The sequence below is a fragment of the Syngnathoides biaculeatus genome, chromosome 6 (genome assembly GCF_019802595.1).
Source record: "Syngnathoides biaculeatus isolate LvHL_M chromosome 6, ASM1980259v1, whole genome shotgun sequence".
Classification (NCBI taxonomy): Eukaryota; Metazoa; Chordata; class Actinopteri; order Syngnathiformes; family Syngnathidae; genus Syngnathoides; species Syngnathoides biaculeatus.
This window is the reverse complement of record NC_084645.1, coordinates 29,588,073-29,608,839: the sequence shown is the minus strand read 5'-3', so window position 1 is coordinate 29,608,839 and position 20,767 is coordinate 29,588,073. Positions and strand designations below refer to the sequence as shown.

Genomic DNA, 20,767 nt, shown 5'->3' with positions numbered 1-20,767 from the left:
ATCACCGCGCAGCGGGAAAGACGTCCTCTATGAAATGACACGTTCAAGATTGAAAAGGTGGAGGTCAGCTTCCCGAGCATTTCTGCATTACCTTGAGTTGAGTTCCCTTTTATTTTCAAAGTATTTTTTCAACTTGAATAAAATAAAAAGACATTTTAACAAACTGAAATAAATCTGGCATTGGACTTTCATTAGGTCGAGGGTATTGTTTTAAGCCTCTATTTTTTCTAAATCCAGAAAACGGGTTTTAATCTGAACCTTGGTCAATTAAAAAAAAATATTTTGTTATCTATCTATCTATCTATCTATCTATCTATCTATCTATCTATCTATCTATCTATCTATCTATCTATCTATCTATCTATCTATCTATCTATCTATCTATCTATCTATCTATCTATCTATCTATAAAAAATTTTAGTCTGGCCTTTTTTAAGAAAAAGTTGGAATTGAACTATAAATTAAAAATATTTTTTTAATTTTAACCCCAAAAATTTTTTTTTAACAAAAAAGCCTTTTAATTTGACAAAAAATGTAAAATAAAAAATCTGAAAATTTCATTTAAAAAAAATCGCATTTTTGATAAAAAAATCTTGAAAATATTTTGTACAGTAAAATCAAAACTTGGAATTGAAAAGCAGATATTTTAAACCAAAATATCAAAAAGTTGTACACAAATGTTGAACAAAAGAGTTTGATTTTATGTCAGTCATTAGTAAGTAAATTTCAACAAAAAAAATGGATAATTCAAAGAAAAACCCTTATATTTCAAACAACAAATATTAACAAAGTTTTAACAAAAATAACTGACATTTGTATCAAAGAAGTTGAAGATATTTGGCCAAAACGAGATCTTGGAGTGTTAATCAAGAGGTGAACAATTAAAAATATAAATATTCAACAGGAATAGCTTACATTTTCAAGAAAACACTCGGAATTTTAAGATCCCCCCCCCCCCCAAAGAAATCTGAACTTTAAATACATTTCTATTTTATTGTTCAAATACAAAAATACGACATCTACGCTTCATGTGTCTCGAGTTTATCTCGCTTTCCGACGTGCCGATTTTTCTTCCTCAGACGCGTCGGAGAAGGTGAAGATTTTGGTCATGCTCGTGCATGATGTTGAGTTGCACTCTTCTCTTTTGCGCCGTAACTCAAACGGGACCGCATTCCTCTTTGAAACTTTTCATTTCATCCTCGCTGTCGGCCTCTGTCTCCTTTTTTTTTTTCCGTGCGCATATTTTTCAAGAGTCAAGATCATTTTAAAGCCGTCACTTTGAGCTCGAATGCACTTAGCGCTTTAAATCAGACGCCCCCGTCACAACCCGACCCCCACCCCTGCAGGAGTGTGCCCACGTTGACCCATGTGCATGTGTGGGGGCTTATGGATCCATACAACCAGGTGTAAGTTGTTGTGATGACAGCTTAACAGCCCAGTTGGGCCGGGCCTGAGAGCTAAGCTCATTGGCTAATTAACGGGGTCTTGGCTCGGGGGCACCGCGTTTGCCTCGACTCCGCCAGATTGCCACTTTGAGGTCTCCGTGTGTGTGTAAGTGTTGAGATTAGGATTGTGATTTAACTCTCAGAGCCTGACATATTTCAAGTAATACAGTATATGGTGAGTCGGTACTCGGTTTGTAGGGGACAATGGACCTTTCCGACTGGTGATCTTAAGCTCCCCCCCCCCCCCCTTAGCTAAAGTTGGCAAGCCCCACAATCTTCCAAAATGACGACTGAACAGAACAGGTTTGAAGTTGATGCTCGATTGCGTTTTCCAGATAATATTGGGGTATGTTTTTTGCCAAATGCGTCAGACTTGTCCAAGAGAGTTCTACAGAAAGGTCTCAACTATTTCACGCAAGGATATGTATTTTAGATTTTGGACGGAGCAGGACGCAACGTCAGGGTTAAAGCGAAATGTTGGCGATTGATGCAAAAAAAGTTTGACGCCTCACATGCTTCATATTGAAATCCAACAGGACAAAATATTGGAATTGTACTGTAAAGCAGGTAGAGTATTTTTTACTTGGAAAGATCATGAGGAATATCTTTATAGCCTTTATAAGACTATGAGACTCTAAAATCACAAATGAGTACCAGCGATACCAAGTGATAGGAAAAAGTGCTAATAAGCACAGAACAGATAATCAAACTCATCACGAAAAGGGAAAAGGAGTACAGTATATTGGCATTTTTGGGGGATTTTCTGGCGCTCCAGTGAAGGCAAAGCAATGTGATCATTTGCATAGAAATCCTAATGGAAATTTTTGTAAAATAATAATTCGCTCTTTCTACAGGCAGCTCAGTACAATTTGGCTTTAATGTTATAAAGGAAGCTGACAAAGATTAAAAAAAAAAAAAAACTCCTCCAAAAGTAATCGTCATCATGTATGTTGTGATGTGATGTTGTGACGCTACCACACAAGCTTACCCACATGGGAAAAGGAAAAAAAACATCAACAATGAGCTGTATGCTTTGAATGGGAAAAAGCAGTGCCACCTGCTGAAAAAATGGAAAAGTGTAAGTCAGTCGTCCAAGTTGACATTCTTAACATCCATCCGTCTATCCATTTTCTTTGCCGCTTATCCTCACGAGCGTTGCAGGGAGTGCTGGAGCCATTCCCAACTGTCAGCGGGCAGGAGGCAGGTACACCAATTGCAAGGAACATTGAGACAAACAGCCGCTCTTACAATCACACCTAATGGCAATCTAGAATGTCCAATTATTGTTGCATATTTTTGGGATGTGGGAGGAAAACGGAGTACCCGGAAGAAACCCACACAGGCACGGGGAGAACATGCAAACTCCACACAGACGGGGTCCGGGATTGAACCCGGGACCTCAGAACTGTGAGGCCAACGCTTTACCAGCTGATCCACTGTGCCGCCCGTTCTTAACATCGTTTCAATGGGACGTTACTTGGTTGCCAGCGCCTAACGAAATCGACACTTTTGGAGGTCTGGCGGCCTTCCTCATCTTCTCGGAGGGTACCTTGCATGTCCCACTTATGCACACCCCCTCCTTGGTGATATTTGGCCTGGTGTGTTCTCTTCCCCCCCCCCACACACACACACACACACACTAGTGACCCAAATCAGTGGTTCTCCCAGAGGGCCCGGGTCCCGAAACAACGCGTGTATTGTGTCTGAAGCACACATGCATATGTGTGTGTGTGTGTGTGCGGTTTCATGTATCAGGACTAAAGTGGAACCAGAAGCCGGGTCTTGAACGCTTGAGGTTTTCAGGAGCGTGCCTTCCACAAAGAAGCAGTTTTGCACTCTGACAATATCAGATAATATCCCATCTTCTCGTCGTCGTAGCGATACAAATCGGATCGTCATTTTGCATCTGCTGTGCACGGTCGTCTGTGTTTGAAAGACTACATTTAAAAAAAAATTATATATCTATATATGGTGTGTGTGTGTGTGTGTGAGAAAGTGCTGACATATGAAAAGAGGGTTACGGGGGGCTAAGATCTTTCGCACCCCCCCCCACCCGTGTTTGCATGTGTGTTAATGTGTTTGTGCGCACGCATGTGTGACCGGCGATGGTGGGTGTCGCCTGACAGATGAAAATAGTGCGCGCGTGAACCAGACACCGCGCTAACACACGGCCCGACTCACCGCGTTGCACTATAACGGTTTTACAATGCTGTTTGTGGTCGTGCGTGAAAGTTTCAGACGCCTCCGTGATTTCAAAGAGGGAGGACTTGCAAAATTCGCGGGTGTGCAAATACTTCTTTTCCTCGCTGTATGCAGGTGTACGATTCAAGGTCCGAACAGTGTCGTGGTATTCTATGATCAGTTTGTTTGGACATCTATTGAGTTTTTATTTCACTCAGACATCAATCCTGGAGGACAGCTGTGAGGACAGCTGCTCCTTCGCTCCACTCCTCCTCCTCCTCCCTTTCCTTCCTGTTTGTCACTCACTTCCTCTCTTCTTCTTCTCTCAGCGTTCAGCGGCTCGTGTGTGGCAGGGTAAGCCGGTCTTCCATTACGACTGAGCTGCAGCGGCATCTCTGTATGAAACAGATCGCGCCGCCTGCGTATAAGCGTACGCCCGCAATACGGGAACAGGGGTGTGAAGTTTAAGACCTGACACGTCTCCAGCTTTGTTGTGCTGAAAGCAAAGCTGGGTTCTGTGTGAAAGGTAAAGGTGGGAAACTGACAGGTCTTCTGTTACAGCTTGGAAATTGCAATTAATAATGCTAAATAATAATTCACTGTATGAGGGCCGGATTAGGCGTATCTCTACTGTAATGCCGGACCCCGAGATTGCCTGTATATGTCCCACCTTGAAGGCTCCTGGCAGAGGTGTCAACGGCCTCTTGCAATCACAAGAAGCCGTTAACGTTGATGGTGTGAAATGTTGACACCTCTGGAGCTCCACAGGGGTCGGTTGCCATGGAGAATAATGCCCTGGTTTCATTCAAGGGAGCATCGCACACCTTAGGTCTTCTTCTTACATTTCAATAGTGGTTTTGCCCTCCCTGGTTCTGCCACCTATGGTCAAATATGCAGGTTGACTTCAAATGATCATAGTTTAATTTATCAGATATGAGTTAATGTAGCTTTCCGCTGTGACACAGGCCGGCGGAGGGGGCATTGTAAGACGCATAGAATAGACGCTACAGGAGAGGGTGGGGTTACATTATGCATCCATTAGATGGAGCAGCACTAAAGGCCCACTATTGATCCTTATATAAGGCGCACCGGATTATAAGGCGCAATGTCGGCTTTTGAGAAAATTAAAGGCTTTTAGGTGCGCCTCATATTGTGGAAAATACAGTAATTGGACACTCCAAATTGCCCCTAGGTGTGATTGTGAGTGTGGCTGTTTGTCTCAATGTGGCCTGCGATTGGCTGGCAACCAGTTCAGGGTGTACCCTGCCTCCTACCCGTTGAAAGTTGGGATAGGCTCCATCACTCCTGAAACCCTCATGAGGATAAGCGGCTAAGAAAATGGATGGATTGTTGGATCTCTACAGGGTATACAAATGTGCATTATTCAAGTAAAATAGACAAAAACTCAATAAAACAATATAAAAACAATTTTGGAAGAGTGAGAGTGCAGAACCAAAGCGGTGGGTAGAGATTGTGCTGCATTGAACAATGAAAAAATACGCAGTTTGTCCAATAGTGCAGACCGAAATCCGGTCACTCCTGTGCTACACTGAACACATCCCAGGCAACTCCGTGGAGATGGTAGGGTGCATATTTTGTGTCAGCACAGCAGACAGCGCTGTCAATTATTTGCTTCGAGGCGGAGGCCGGATGACGCGGACGGGCTTGCCATCCAAGATGCCGTCCTCCTCCTCCAACATGAGGTCCACGGACGGCGCCACCTCTTGCTCTGAGAAGCTGCCCAAGTAAAGAGAAAGCGGAAATTTTGAAGGCTTTACTTCCTTTCCTCTTCTTCTGCTTAGTTGCCGAAGCAACCCCGCACCTCGCATTCTCCGGAGTGGCATCTCTGCTCCCGAAAGTTCACCGGAGTGTTTCAAAATAGGTTCATTCCAAGTTCCAGTTTCAGGTTCCGCATTCGGGTGGGCCAAAGAAGTTTCCTGTGCCAGGAGGTGAAGATACGCTGGAAAACAAAGGAAGCCAGTGATTAGGATGGGACGTAGACTGGCTCAGGCTAAAATAACACGTTTTGAAATTAATATAACACAAACACAAATTTGTAATCACACCTTGAGGTGCAATTCATAGTTAAAATTAATTTTTCGGAATCTGTGTATCAACCTGGCTCTTGGCTGTGAATTTAGCCGCCTTCTTTCTAACTGTTCTGAATAATCAAGCCGAGATCCAAAACCTGGGGAAAATGCTTTGTTGCTGTGTAAAAGCGCACACAGTTTCAGAACTGTTCTGATTTTGCTGGTTTCTGTGTGAATGCCTCAGATGTTAAAATTTATGAGTTTAAAAAAAGATCAAGATGACTAAGATTGAGAAAAGCTGGTGTTTTTCCTACTATTTTGCAACGGCGGCATGGTGGATCAGCTGGAAAGCGTTGGCCTCACAGTTCTGAGGTCCTGGGTTAAATCCTGGTTAAATCAGGTTAAATCCTGGACCCAACAGTCTGCTTGTTCTCCCCATGCCTGCATGGCACTCCCCGTGACCCTTGTGAGGATAAGCGAAAATGGATGGCTGGATGTTTGTGGCAACAAAATAAAAAAATTGTGGCCATTGAAGACTAATTTGTAGGGGCAAATTTGGTAAAACGGGCACATGGAATACAAATTTGTGGCCATGAAGTGGGTACAGAATAACACGCAGACCCAAAATCCAAATTTAGTTTGTAATAATAATCTTGTAAACTAGAGGACGTCTTGAACTGCATTTTCTCGCAATGGTGCCCGTTTGCTTATCCCAATAATTTTAAAACCCCAAATTAGTGTTTGTGGGCACGTTCAACCCATTTTATCTTTATGTTTGATTATTATGTTCACGCTAGGGACTCAGTAAAGGTGCCGTGTTGGTGTCTGAAAATGCACATTCTCTCGGCACAATTCTGTTTCACTGTGCTCTGTGTGAAAACTTTTGCTGGCCTCATTTTGCATAAAAATAGTACAAAATGAGGTTTTAGGCTTTTTCTGTCAAGGAAACTGTTTCGCCATCGCTTACCTTTGCCCCCCCCCCCCTCCCCTCAACACTTATCACCCACCTCTCGCTTCCTCCACTTGATGAAGAGACGCCGGGGAATTTTTATACAGGCCGCCTTTCTAAACAGCACTTGATCCCGACAGATAACGATCCATGTAGGGTAAGAAAGACAGCCTCCTCCTCCTCGTATGCGCTGTTTACCGCCATGGGAGGTACAATAAATTGTACACACAAGTTGCATTTTCCCCGCTTAAGTGCATCTATAAATTGTTTGCCGCAATTTGTCACGCGTCCTGTCATCTTCATCAACCTCCTCGGGAATGCAACTCAAGGCCGTTAGTGCGATAAATCTGACTGAAATTATTTGATTCCGTACATCGCCGTTCTGCTCCCAATTTTGGCAAAATGGCTCGTTTGCTACTCACGTGACCACAATGTGCTGTGTCTACACGTGGATGCCTGGTCAGAGGTAGCAAAACATGTCCCACTTGATACTTGGGGGGGGGGGGGGGGGGGGAGATTAAAAGAGTTGAATCGGAATTGATAAAACATTTTATACCTGTGAAAAGTGGAAATTGCCTCACTAACACGATGATGGCGGTTTGGATTGCAGTCTGTTACTTTAAAATCTTCTCTCAGCTACATACAACATTCACTTGATTCCTCTTCTGCTCTTATATATTCCCCTGAATTAATAACACAAATAATAATAACAAAATGAAATTGAAAATCCCAAAACCTTTTGGGGACAATCTACTGGTGCAACCCCAAATGCAAGTTTTTGTCATGGTTTTCAGTACACGTCAGTCACTCAATTTCGGCTGCCCATTGTTTACAAACATTATGAAAAGGTTTATAAGTGCCCAAAATCTCTTTCAATCAAGGCCATCATTACTCACGATTTCAGTCAAGCAGGACCTTTTTTTTTACATTTTATAAATGAACAAAACTGGAGTAGAAAGTGAAGATATCAGTTTTGAGATGTCGGAAGTAAAAGCACAACCCTTCTTTGTAAACCTTCAGCTATCAAATAGAATTATAACTCAACAATGGATGAAATTCTAAACCCCAGAAAAATAAAACGCAGAATAAAATGAATCATTTGTTCAACTGCTTACGCGCCATGAAATTTATGACCTCAGTCATGATATAAATTACCAGCATTATTACTACAATACAGCACAATAGTCTAGTGTTTTTTTATTCTTCTATTTAAAGTCAATAAATAAAATATATATATATATATACGTTTTTCCCCATGAAATCAAGACACTTTTAAAAAAAAGTAATTCCCATCAAAATATTTTTGTTTTCATAGTACAGTACACGGTATGATTTTTTCCCCCTGGGTTAATATCCATTCATCAATTTTCTTAGCCGTTTATCCTCATAAGTGTCGCGGGGAGTGCTGGAGCCTATCCCAGCTGTCAACGGGCAGGAGGTGGGGTATACCCTGAACTGGTTGTCAGCCGCTTGCAGCTCACATGGAGACAGATAACAGTCGCACTCACAATCACACCTAGGGGCAATTTAGAGTGTCGGAGGAAAGTGGAGTGCCCAGAGAAAAGCCACGCAGGCACGGGGAGAACATGCAAACTCTACACAGGGGGGTATGGGATTGAACCCAGGACCTCAGAACTGTGAGGCCAACGCTTTACCAGCTCACCCACCGTGCCGCCCTATTTAAAGTCAATAAATAAAAAAATAATATATAAATTTTTCCTCAAGAAATCAAAACACTTTATTTCCATGAAATATTTAAAAAAAAAATCCTATAGAAATATTTTTGTTTTCTTCGTATACAATATTTCTTCATTCCTGAGATGGGCTAATATTTGAATGATTTATTTTCTAATCGTTTTACCTTCTCATGTACGCATCGTGTGTATTTTATTTTCGTGAAGTCCATTTCCGTGCCGTCATCTTCACAAAAGTGCTGCGTATTCATGATATTACTGCCCCAACTGGTTTCCTTGAACATCAGAGCTCACCGCGCCGGCGTGTTCTGTCTTTTCAGAGCCGCTGTGCATGGAGAGTCTTCTCTCCAAGGACTGGAAGGAGCGCGTGGACCGCCTCAACGCCACCGAGCTGCTGGGCGACGTCAAAGGTCAGTGGAGTCCGCCGTTCAATCTTTGTTGCCGTCCAGTTAGTTAAGTCTCGGCATCCTCGAAATATCCCTAAAATAATGTCTGTTATTGGAAAAACAAGGCGGGTGGTATGTAAACCAAAAGCGCATGTAAATCAAACTGGTAATTAAAGTGCAAACACGCTGTAATTCTCTTCCTTTATGTGCATACTTTGAGCGCGCTTGCGCTCCCGGATGCATTAAGAGTTGACTTTAAAGTGTACACAATGTAAATGTGGCGCTGATGAAGAGGCGGCAGCATCCGTAAACACTTTTTTTTTTTCTCACAAAGACAAATGACGGAAAAGTGCACCGTCACCTTTGGTTTTTTGGAACAAGAGCGAGCCGACACATTTGAATGCGAGACTCCATTTAGGAAATGTATTTAAACTCAAAAGTGGGAACTCTCACTATCAGGAGGACAAATGTTACCTAAATTCGTATAATTAGTTCCATAAAGTTGTTTAAAGTGACTCTTAATAGTTTTGTTAGTGTTTAACTGCACTGCTTGCAATATGTATAATTTCAATTGGTTTTTTTTTAGTTTTTTTTTCGTCATACTTTAGCCTCTCGGTGTTCCCATGTCAATTCAATCTGACCAGAGCCTTCAAAATTATAACTGCTGACCCATTCCTATATTTAAACTATATCAGCAATTAAATTCAGCATTTTCCTCGTTGTTTGATTGGTTTGTCAGAGCATAACCTGTTCCGAGCAACTTAGACTACACATAGTAGATCTGTTCACAGATTAATCAGCATTGACATTAATACTGCGTTTTCGTATGCAGTAATTACGATGTGATCGTGATGGATTTGAGATGATTGATTAAGTCCCCACAGAAGGAGGACTTACTAAATGCAGGCCCCAAACACTCTTCAAACTTCTATCAGCTATTTTGTTTGTGTTTTTACGTTATTGGTATTCTCAAAGGCTTTATCTCATTCTTCATGCGCAATATGTTTTCTATATTGTGCTGGCTGGCTAAGACGAACTAGCATTAATAAACACTCACACATTTTTTTTTATAAGTTTTATTTAGTATCCTCGGATGCCCATATAAGGTCATGACCCTGCAGGGTGGTTGTAAAATTACTTTATTCAGCTCAAAACCCCTTAGTTTCACATAATTTTATTTATTATTTTTTAGCGGGGGGAAAGTCATGCTGTGTTAGAAAAAAAGTTGTTATCTTTCTGGGATAAAGCTTGAGAAAAAAATTAATCATAATATAAGTGGTATGTAGGTATATTCTTGGCAGCAAAAAATAAATTTTAGGATACTGGAAGTTTTAATATTATGAGCAGAAAGTCATTTTTTCAGTTAAAACTCAATTTTTTAGAATAAAGACTTAATATTACGAAAATAAAGATTCATATTTCTTATTTAGAAGCTGTAAACTTTCACCATTTGTCTTTAAAAAAAATTTCACAGCAATAATGACAGGTTTTCCAACATAAATTATGTATGCAATACACTATTATGAAACAAAGTCATTTGAGAGAGAGAGAGAGAGAGAGAGAGAGAGAGAGAGAGAAATCTCACCACGAATTAAAAGTTAACGTCACAATATTGCAATTATAAATTTGGATTAATTTGAGGAAAAATTGTATTGTAAGGAAAATGTAATGAGAAAACAACAAGGTTGACATTTTTTAAATTAAATTTTATTTTTTAAAAATCATTACAACCTTACATTTTTCAAAACCCATGATATCCAGAGTGTAGTATATTTGTATCTATTTTATTATACAGAAGTAAAAGTAAAAACGAGACATTTTGGACTAACTTTGTTCTGGTTGGGGCCCAGCGTCTTCCAGTCATAATTATTATACTGCCTCATTAGAATGACACAATCTTGAAAACTGCGGATGTACATGCGTAGAGGGAGTGTCTGTGTCTATTTGAACATGACGATGAACAAAGCCCCAATGTCAAACATTTGCAATACAAATGCAATACTTAACTATTGATCATTTTAAAGCGAACGTGACACTTATTACAGCATATCATCAATGGTTTTTATAGTCATTAGAAGCAGAGTCAATATTGACTTTGTGTTACCTTCAGGTATTACATCAGTGGAAATTCATTTCAAACACAATGCTTCATGTCTTAACGTGCTTGATTCTCTCTCTCTCACACACACACACGCAAACACACACAAAGTGAAAATTGAGTCTCCGTTGTCGTATATTGGTTTTCATAATGCGCCAAACACATTTTTAATATGACACAGGTCTGGGCTGGAAGGTGAACCCTTTACTCTCTTACAAAGAAGTCATGCTCTTGAAACAAGTGCAGAATGTGGCTTGGCATTGTCTTTCTGAAGCCTTGAAAATGACCTTGCTTGGATGGCAGCATATGCTGGTACCAGACCTGTATATACCTTTCAGCAGTAATTTTGCCTGCACAGATGTACCCTGGGCACAAACACACACTATACCATCACATGGGCTGGATTCTAAACTTTGCGCTGATAACAATCCGGAAGGTTCTTTTCCTCTTTGGCTCGGAGGACACGATGCCCATGATTTTCCAAAACAATTTGAAATTTGTCATCATCAGACCAAAGCACACTCATCTTCTTGGCGTCAGTCCATCTGAGATGAGCTTTGGCCCAGAGAAGCCCGCTCTGAGGTTTTTCTTTGTGTTGTTGATATACGGCTTTGACTTTGCATGACAGAGTTTTAATTTGCCTTTGAACATGACATTTGTTTTTCTCAAGTGGTCCTGACTCCATTTGGCAACATCCTTCACCCGATGAATTGGTTTGGAATGCAGTACCACCAAAGGCTCGGAGGTTCACGGACGTTCACTGTTGGTTTTCAGTCTTGCTGCTTACTTGCAGAGAGTTTTCCATATTCTCTGAATCTTCTGGTGATATTATGGACCATACGGGATGCAATCCCTAAATTCTTTGCAATCATTCCTCTTAAATTGCTGGACTATTTGCTCACACAGTTCACAAAATAGTTGACCTTGTCCCATCCTTCCTTATCAACAACTGAGCTCTTCGGGGATGCTCCTTTTCCATCCAATCGTGATACTCACCTTTTTCCAATTACCATGTTCGGAATGTTCCAGGTTAGAATGTTCCTCCCAGATGTCTTTTGTCTTAGCCTTCTTCTTCTTGTTTTCCTTTCGGTTTGTCCCGTTAGGGGTCACTACAGCGTGTCATCTTTTTCCATCTAAGCCTATCTCGTGCATCCTCTTCTCTAACACCCACAGTCCTCATGTCCTCCCTCACCACATCCATCAAACTTTTCTTTGGTCTTCCTCTCGCTCTTCTGCTTGGCAGCTCCATCCTCAGCACCCTTCTACCAATATACTCACTCTCTCGCCTCTGAACATGTCCAAACCATCGAAGTCTGCTCTCTCGAATCTTGTCTCCAAAACATCCATCTTTGGCTGTCCCTCTAATGAGCTCATTTCTAATCCTATCCAACCTGGTCACTCCGAGCGAGAACCTCAACATCTTCATTTCTGCCACCTCCAGTTCAGCTTCCTGTTGTCTGTTCAGTGCCACCGTCTCTAATCCGTACATCATGGCCAGCCTCACCACTGTTTTATAAACTTTCCCCTTTCCCAGTTTTGTCTGTTACGTGTTGCAGGCATCAATTCAAATTGAATCATTATACATGTTTGAATGTTAAATACTTTGACTTTGTAGTATTATTAGTTATTATTATTAGTAGTAGTAGATTTGCAAATCATTGTGGTCTCTTTTGGTTTTGCATACTGCCCCAAAGTCTTTGTTACCAGGGTTTGTACATACCAAAAGAGAAAACTCAGTGGTAGACTGGCACTCTGAGCTATTTTTCCTAGCTTAACTTTTTGCGCACTCAACTCTCAACCGGTCAGGATGGTGGTGGCGCATGTTCAAAGCTAGGTGTGACTGGACTGTGTAGGGTGGCATCGTTACATATATCATCCATGGCCCACCAGGCAGCATTCAAGCTCATATTGCATCCATCTAATAATCCATCCTTCCATCGACTGTATTACACACTTGTCAATCATCCATCCGCACGACAAACAATAATTGTGCACATGTTACCTTGCATAGCAGTTCATTCACCCAGTGAGACATAAATAGACAAACACTCAGTGTTACACTGTCTGTGTGCCTCAGAAGCAAATTGTTCCGTCCCACTTATTTTCCCCGCGGACCGATCTGACGGTCCCTGGCTGTCTTGTGGACGGGCGATTTCTACGCTCAGTTAGAACAGCACGTTAGCCACGCATGCTGGTCCATTACAACCTGCTTCAAACAGCGTCGATGCGTGGGAATGTGTTTTATTTAGTTTATTTTTTTTTTGTGCCCTGGGATTGGCTGGCAACCAGTTCGGGGTGTACCCTCCCCTCCTGCCCGTTGAGAGCTGGGGTAGGCAAAAGCACTCCCCGCAACCCTTGTGAGAATAAGAAGCTAAGAATATGGATGGAAGGATGGATATTAATTTTTTGCTCCCACATTTGCCATTATTGTCTTAGTTGATGCACTTTTCCAATTAGTATTTAAACCAATCAAATGCCTGAAGAAAGTAATTCCTGGAAAAGGCACAAGAACAGCAAGGAGAAGGAAAAGAAGAACATATAGTGGATTAGAGTACTCCTCGCACTTGGACCACAGAATTATAAACTTCTACTGTATATAATATGCGTTCGTCCATTTTCTGTATTGCTTGCCCTCGTTAGCGGAACCAATGCCACCTGACTTTGAGAGGTGGGATAAATCCTGAATTTGTCGCCAGCACAATCCCAGGGCACATGTAGGGACGTTTGATTGCTCAACGAATGAGATTCAGGCAAACATGCAAACGCACCTGAAATTGGAACGCAGCGTACACAAATATTCGTGTTTGTACGCCACTAGCATATTTTACATTTGAGAAGTTTTTAAAAATGGTGGCAAGTTTTTGTACTTTTAAAGGCGTAAAGTTATTTTTTTCAAGATCTTTTTTTTATAAAAGAAAACATATTACAAGTATAAAGTCATAGTTTTTTTTAAAGATAATATTCATACTATTATGAAAACAAACTATTTATTAGGTAAAGTCTTGTCAATAAAAAAGTCATAGTATTACGACAACAACAATCATATTACGTACCTTTAAAAAACATCGTTTTAAAAAGATAATATTAAAAAAATAGTCATTTTTCCTTCTAATAATAATAAGTCCCAATATAACGAGGAAACAAAAGGTTTAATTACTAGAATTAAGTTTTATGAGAGGAACAAATTTTTTATAATCACACTTTTACAGGAATAAATTACAAGGGGGCACGGAGTGTTGGCCTCACAGTTCTGAGGAACGGGGTTCAAATCCCAGCCTCTCCTCTGTGGAGTTTACATGTTCTACCCGTGCATGCATGGGTTTTCTCCGGGCACTCCGGTTTCCTCCCACATCCCAAAAACACTGTTGTCTCTCTCCATGTGCCCTGCAATTGGCTGGCGACCAGTTCAGGGTGTACCCAGCCTCCTGCCCGATGACAGCTGCGATAACCTGCAGCACTCCTGCAACCCTTGTGACCATAAGCGCCTCAGAAAATGAACGGATGGATGAAATTACAAGGGAAGACATATTTTTTTTCAAAAAGTTGTATTGTCGATGGACTCACAGTGTTCCCATCCGAATTTGTAAGCACTCGACCGGAAAGGCGATGAGAACAGGGGAACGCTGGCAGTGTGTGCGCCGCCCACAGAAAAAGAAGGAAAGCCTGGAAAACAAAGGGAGGAAAAGAGGAGAACGTTGCCTTTGATACAGGGGTGCTAAGGGCTAATTCTCATAGCGAGTGTGTGTTCATACACGTTTGTGTACTGAGGGTCTTATTCTGCGGGTGTGTGTGTGTGGAGGGGGGGGGTCAGCACAAAAGGGGATTACAATGGAGACTCTGTTAGTATGCACGTAACGTCGGGGCCACCCTTTAGTCTCCCTACGTGGCCCCAGGGCACGACCTTGTAGACACACAGATGCACAACTGCACACACACATTACAACTTCCAAACATCAACACACACTTTTTTTTTACAGACTGGTACTGCCATCAAACTTCGCCAACAAACTCCATTTGCAATTTTATTCAGACCATTCCATGATGAAAATGCGACAAACTGGAACTTTTCAGACAAAATTGCCGCTCTTACGGTAACACGTTTTGGTTGCATTTGACATGTAAACTGTTTGAGTGAGGGCGTGGCGAATGGCGACTCAGTGTTAGGAGGTGCCATCCAGGGAAAAAAATAAAATGTCACAGGCAAAAAAAAAAACGCTCTTACTTTGGCAGAAATTCTCTCAAAGACCAAAAAAACGTCATCACGCAAACCACAAAAAACTCTTTGATCTAGCGTAAAAAAGTCAGACACACTGAAAAATTCACACATGTACCAAAAACAAACAAACAAAAAAAAACCTTACAGGGACCAAAAAACCTCCCTCACTCATGAAAAACTTACAAGAAAACACCCCAAAACCCACGATCACACAAAAAACTCATACATAACAACAGAAATTACTCTTGCTTTGCCGGAAAGTCTCTCAGAGGCCCAAAGACCTTCACCACACAAACCCAAAAACTCCCTAATTCAACATAAAAAAAACCTCAGACACACTGAAAAACTCACACACTTACCCAAAAAAACAAAAAGAAACAAAAAAAAAAACCTCACAGAGACCAAAAAACCTCCTTCATTCATGAAAAACTCAAAAAAAAAAAAAAAAAAAAAAAAAAAAAAAAAAACGCCACGATCACGCAAAAAACTCATACACAACAACAAAAAAATACTCTTACTTTGCTGGAAAGTCTCTCAGAGACCAAAAAACCTTCACCACACAAACCCAAAAACTCTCTAATACAACATAAAAAAAAACCTCAGACACACTGAAAAACTCACACACTTACCCAAATTTTTTTTAAAACAAACTCACAGTGACCAAAAAACCTCCCTCACTCATGAAAAACTCACACAAAAAAACACAACACCCTTGATCACGCAAAACTCATACACTGAAAAACTCATACACTAAAAAAAAAAACTCACAGAAAACAAAAAAAAACCCTCCCTCACTCATGAAAAACTCACAAAAAAAACATGATCATGATCATGCAAAAAAACTCATACACAACATCAACAAAACTCATACACAACAACAACAAAAATAATTTATCTGACTTTGCCACAAATTCTCTAAGACACCAAAAAACCTTCACCACACAAACCCAAAAACTCTCTAATTGAGCATAAAAAACTCAGACACACTGAAAACCCACACACTTACCAAAAAAAAACCCAAAAACTCACAGGGACCACAAAACCTCCCCCACTCATGAATACTCACAAAAAACAACACAATAACACAAAAAAACTCATACAGAACAACAACAACAACAAATCTTCCATGCACCAAAAAAACCACCCCAAAAATCTCACAGAAAAAATAAAAACACTCAACCACAAAACTCTCACCCACCAGAAAAAAAACCTTTCATGATTAACCGACAAATCTCTCGCCTGCAACAAAAAACTCTCTCACGCTCCCTGAAAAACTCTCTCACATATAACTAAAAACTAACCTAAAACGATAGCGACAAATATCATTTTATGGCACAATCGAACTAGAACCAGATGAGCCAATATTGACTTTTCCTGGTGAAGCCATGTGTTTATGACCCAAAATATTGCATTTCCGTGAGAAACCACGTGACCGAAGCAAAAAATAAAAGCCGCCCTTTCAACGGCAACTTTCTCGTAACCTCCACCTCTGCACTGCCAAGAATGTGAATCATAACGCTGACAAAAGCTTGTGAAAGCAAGTGGCTTTTATTGTTCTGGGAGCGCAGACATAACGTGACAAACGCTCGCTCGGCGTGTGCGGGCACGACGGCTCAGCTGCCAGATTTTCACCGCGTTTGAAAGAAGAAGTTTGCGTGGTTGCAAGTTTACCCTGACATTGGCTGAAGGAGCGTTTGGAGTTGAAGGCAAAACGCACTCCAAGCTAGAGAGGTCTTGTTGTTGGGCAGAAATTCTTCTTAATTTCATTGTCTGTTGATAAATGAGTCATTTTAGGTGTGTGTGTGTGTGTTTTTTTTTTTAATTCCCACCCAAGGTTGAAGAGAAGAATGTGTACTACTTGAACTAAGTGGGAAGCAAGTAGCACGCTTGTGACATTCTCCATAATATCGCAACCATGGCGCACAAGCATTCAAATTATTATTTTTTTTCTTTCAAATTATCCACCTTTAAATAACCTCTTGAATCCAACACAATTAGTTTGGATTTCATTCCCCCCCGCCTCAAAGCAACTGATCTCTCACCATCATAAAATCCTCATTAACTCAACATTTGCTGACATTTTAATGGTCATGTTGATGTAAAAGTACGTTAACCAATGCAGTGAAGAAAATAAGTATTTGAACACCCTGCTATATTGCAAGTTCTCCCACTTAGAAATCATGGAGGGGTCTGAAGTTTTCATCGGAGGTGCATGTCCACTGTGAGAGAGAGAATGTAAAAAGAAAAATCCAGAAATCCCAATGTATGATTTTTTGAACGATTTATTTGTGTGATACAGCTGCAAAGAAGTATATGAACTCCTATCTATCGCCTAGAACAACCTGGTGAACAACTACAGGAAACATTTGACCTCTGTAATTGCAAACAAAGGCTACTGTACCAAATATTAACATTAGTTTTCTCAGGTGTTCAAATACTTATTTTCAGCTGTATCACACAAATAAATCGTTAAAAAAAATCATACATTGGGATTTCTGCATTTTTCTTATTAGATTGTCTTTCCCACAGTGGACATGCACCAACGATGATAAATAAATCCACCACGTAGGAGCAGAAAAAAATGTCACAATTAGTATAAGTGACTCGGTGAGCACAGTAATAATCACACTTTTTGCAGAGGTTAAACAATATGCCTGTGAGTATTGTTATGTATGTAATCTACATGTATTATGCAACTGTTTTTCTTCAAGTAACCATTGCTAAAAGTGTTATGACATCACTATATAGATATTATTCACTAGCCCATCTATGGCACTTCTCATACTTTGTTACCCTTAAGCTACTGGACTTAAAGGCCAATTAATTTGTTTGCTTTAAATACACAATGTATAATTGTCTTTGCATCATGTTTAGTTGGACCGTAAACCTCAACTGGGAATGACATCAGTGTTTATAGCCTCTTAAAAAAACTAAAGATTACTATCTGCCCAACTGCATTTCAAAATTTTGCTTCCAAATAAATAAATAAATACACAAACAAACAAATAAATAAGAGCTTGTTTCTCCGAAACTCGTAAGTCTGGTCACTCGTACCTCTCAGCACCACTGTACCAGACAAAAACAAAAAAATCCTTGACTTAAAAAATGAACAATGTGATTCAAACATTACATTTTAGGACATTTGACCTGCCATGTAAGCGTAAAAAGAAGTATAACCACCGATGACTCAGGCTTGTTGTTATTTTTATATGCATGGCGTCGCAGGGACGGCCGAGTCTCTGGAGAAGAAAGAGCGTCAACTGTCGGCCATGATCGGCCAGCTGATCAGCCTGAGAGAGCAGCTTCTCTGCGCCCACGACGAGCAGAAGAAAATGGCCTCCTCACAGCTGGAAAAGCAGCGGCAGCAGATGGAGCTCGCCCGGCAGCAGCAGGAACAGGTACTTGGGCAATATTTGTTTTTTTCCATCAAGTACGATCACAATGAATGAATTCTATTTGTCCCGTGACCAAAATCAGCCATCCATCCATCCATTTTCTTTGCCGCTTATCCTCACAAGGGTCGCAGGAGTGCTGGAGCCTATCCCAGCTGTCAACGGGCAGGAGGCGGGGTACCTGATCCGGTTGCCAGCCAATCGCAGGGCACATCGAGACAGATAACGGTCGCACTCACAATCACACCTATGGGCAATTTAGAGTGTCCAATTAATGTTGCATGTTTTTGGGATGTGGGAGGAAACCGGAGTGCCCGGAGGAAACCCCACCAGGCACGGGGAGAACATGCAAACTCCACACAGGCGGGTCCGGGATCGAACCAGAGTCCTCAGAACTGTGAGGCCAATGTTGTGCCGCCGACCAAAATCATCTGTTAATTCACATTGAATCAGGCGGCACGGTGCCGTAGCTGTAAACCGTTGGCCTCACATTTCTGGGGATCGGGGTTCAATCACGTGCATATTCTCCCCGTGACTGCTTCGGTTTCCTCCAGGCACTCCGGTTTCCTCCCACATCCCAAAAAACATGCACCAATTGGAGACTCTAAATTGCCCCTAGGTGTGATTGTGAGTGCGACTGTTGTCTGTCTCTTTGTGGCCTGCAATTGGCTGGCAAACAATTCAGGGTGTATCCCGGCTCCTGCCCGTTGACAGCTGGGATAGGCTCCAGCAGTCTTGTGACCCTTGTGAGGATAAGCGGCTAAGAAAATGAATGAATGGATGGAATAAGCGAGCAAACTTTGTAACCGAAATAAACATTTTGATGGTCAAACAGTTCAGTTTTCAATCAACTCCAACTAGGAAGCGCTTGAAGCGAGCACGTTTTGCCTTAGAGAACCGAGAGAGGGTTTTTCTTTTCCTCACTGTGATGTCATATGATATTCTCCCTTTTCTAGGGTGCAACTCGAGTTAAATTGAGTTTTCAGAGTGAGCGTTAATACATTTAATCACGCTTAGTGCCATTGGGAAGAGTAAAACCCTTAAAAAAATATGTATTATATGATCTCTCTAAAGTATCACCTATTTTAGCTTCAAGCTGGGGTCCATTGTCTTACCTGAGGCGACTTGGTGAGCAAACAAAAACTTCCTAATCTTAAAATGGAAAAAATACAGTTTGGGTGCCGCCTTACTGTCTGAGCAAATAAACAATTATCTGAAAAGAAGCATTATCACGTCAGCCTTAAGTGAAAAATGTTTGCAGGTGTCACACTTAATGTATAATTAACACTCGGCCATTAAAAACAAGGAGGCGAGGCCGCACCTCGTTAACACCGACGGCACGAGCGTCCGGTCAGCGCCTGACAGGCCGCATATTTGGACGAGCGCCCATCACAACACATTCCAGCGCTCTGCCGGGCTGACAAAAGGAAGGAAAGATGGCGGGCAAAGAAAAGATAGGTTTTTACACTCAGCAGTCATCCGGCTGTCGAGACATGATAGCCTGCTAACGCCCCGCAGACAAAATACACCTTTAATGAAATATGACGTGCACAAATGGGTCGCCGCCTCCCGTTTGGTGGCCTGTAATTACGTCGGGAACGAATAGACCGAAACACCCGTCCTGGAGCCAGCGGTTTCGTTTTTTTTTTTTTTTTTTTTTTCTTCGTCAGGTGCTTCACCGTCGGCGTTGGAGCTCTGATGTTTGAAGCAAAACAAACCGAGAGGGGGTGTCGGCGGATGAGCGCTAAGGCTAGCTCGCGAAAAGGCGCAAGATCGGGTGCGCACACGTGCCGGATTGGCCCAGACACGTCCGGGTTTTGAGATCTCGAAACAGCAAAATTCTGCATGTTGTTGTTGAGGAAAGAGAAAGGACTCCATGTTTTGGATGGATAATAAAGTACTTGTTTTTATTTATCAAACACGATAAACGGGAAAAAAAAACTTTAGTGAGGGCTGGAACACATTATTGGTACATATGTCACTTTCAATTTATTTGATAAACAAGTAAATTGAGTTAGAAGATTGGTGTCAGAACAAACATTCATCCGTTTTCCAAGTCACTTATCCTCACAAGGGTTATGGAAATGCGAGAGCCTATTCCGGCTAACTTTGGGCGAGAGGTGGACTATGCCCTGAACTGAAATTTTGACATCACTGAGGGATAATTGAACCCACGCTTCCCTGAACAAAGTCAGGCATGTCGACCATTAGTGACTCTTACTATTATTATTATTATTATTGTAGTTTACATTGACTACACCCGGAACTGGTCGCCAGTCAGTCGCAGGGCAGTTATCGACACCATCACTGAGCGGGAATCGATCCCACGCTGCCCGTACCAAAGGCAGGCGTGTGTACCACTACACCATCAGTGAC

At 41.4% G+C, this 20,767-nt stretch overlaps 1 protein-coding gene and 1 long non-coding RNA gene across 4 annotated transcripts in view; one reads left to right on the top strand and one right to left on the bottom strand.

Annotated features, from left to right (window-relative positions):
• LOC133502203 (transcription factor SOX-6-like) overlaps positions 1-20,767 on the top strand; it is a 116,976-nt gene that overhangs the window by 46,621 nt on the left and 49,588 nt on the right. For 2 of the 3 annotated variants that reach the window (XM_061822736.1, XM_061822735.1), the window contains exons 5-6: positions 8,620-8,709; positions 18,225-18,397. In XM_061822736.1, the coding sequence (XP_061678720.1) occupies positions 8,620-8,709; positions 18,225-18,397 (263 nt within the window). Of the gene's footprint in view, positions 1-8,430; positions 8,710-18,224; positions 18,398-20,767 lie in introns of those variants that run through there. The other variant, XM_061822738.1, reaches the window with a different exon arrangement.
• On the bottom strand, positions 5,080-19,624 carry LOC133502204 (uncharacterized). The gene is made up of 5 exons (XR_009795392.1): positions 19,507-19,624; positions 14,348-14,446; positions 8,594-8,791; positions 5,449-5,586; positions 5,080-5,363 (listed from the first exon to the last, which is right to left on the bottom strand). It is a non-coding gene; the product is annotated as an uncharacterized LOC133502204 (long non-coding RNA).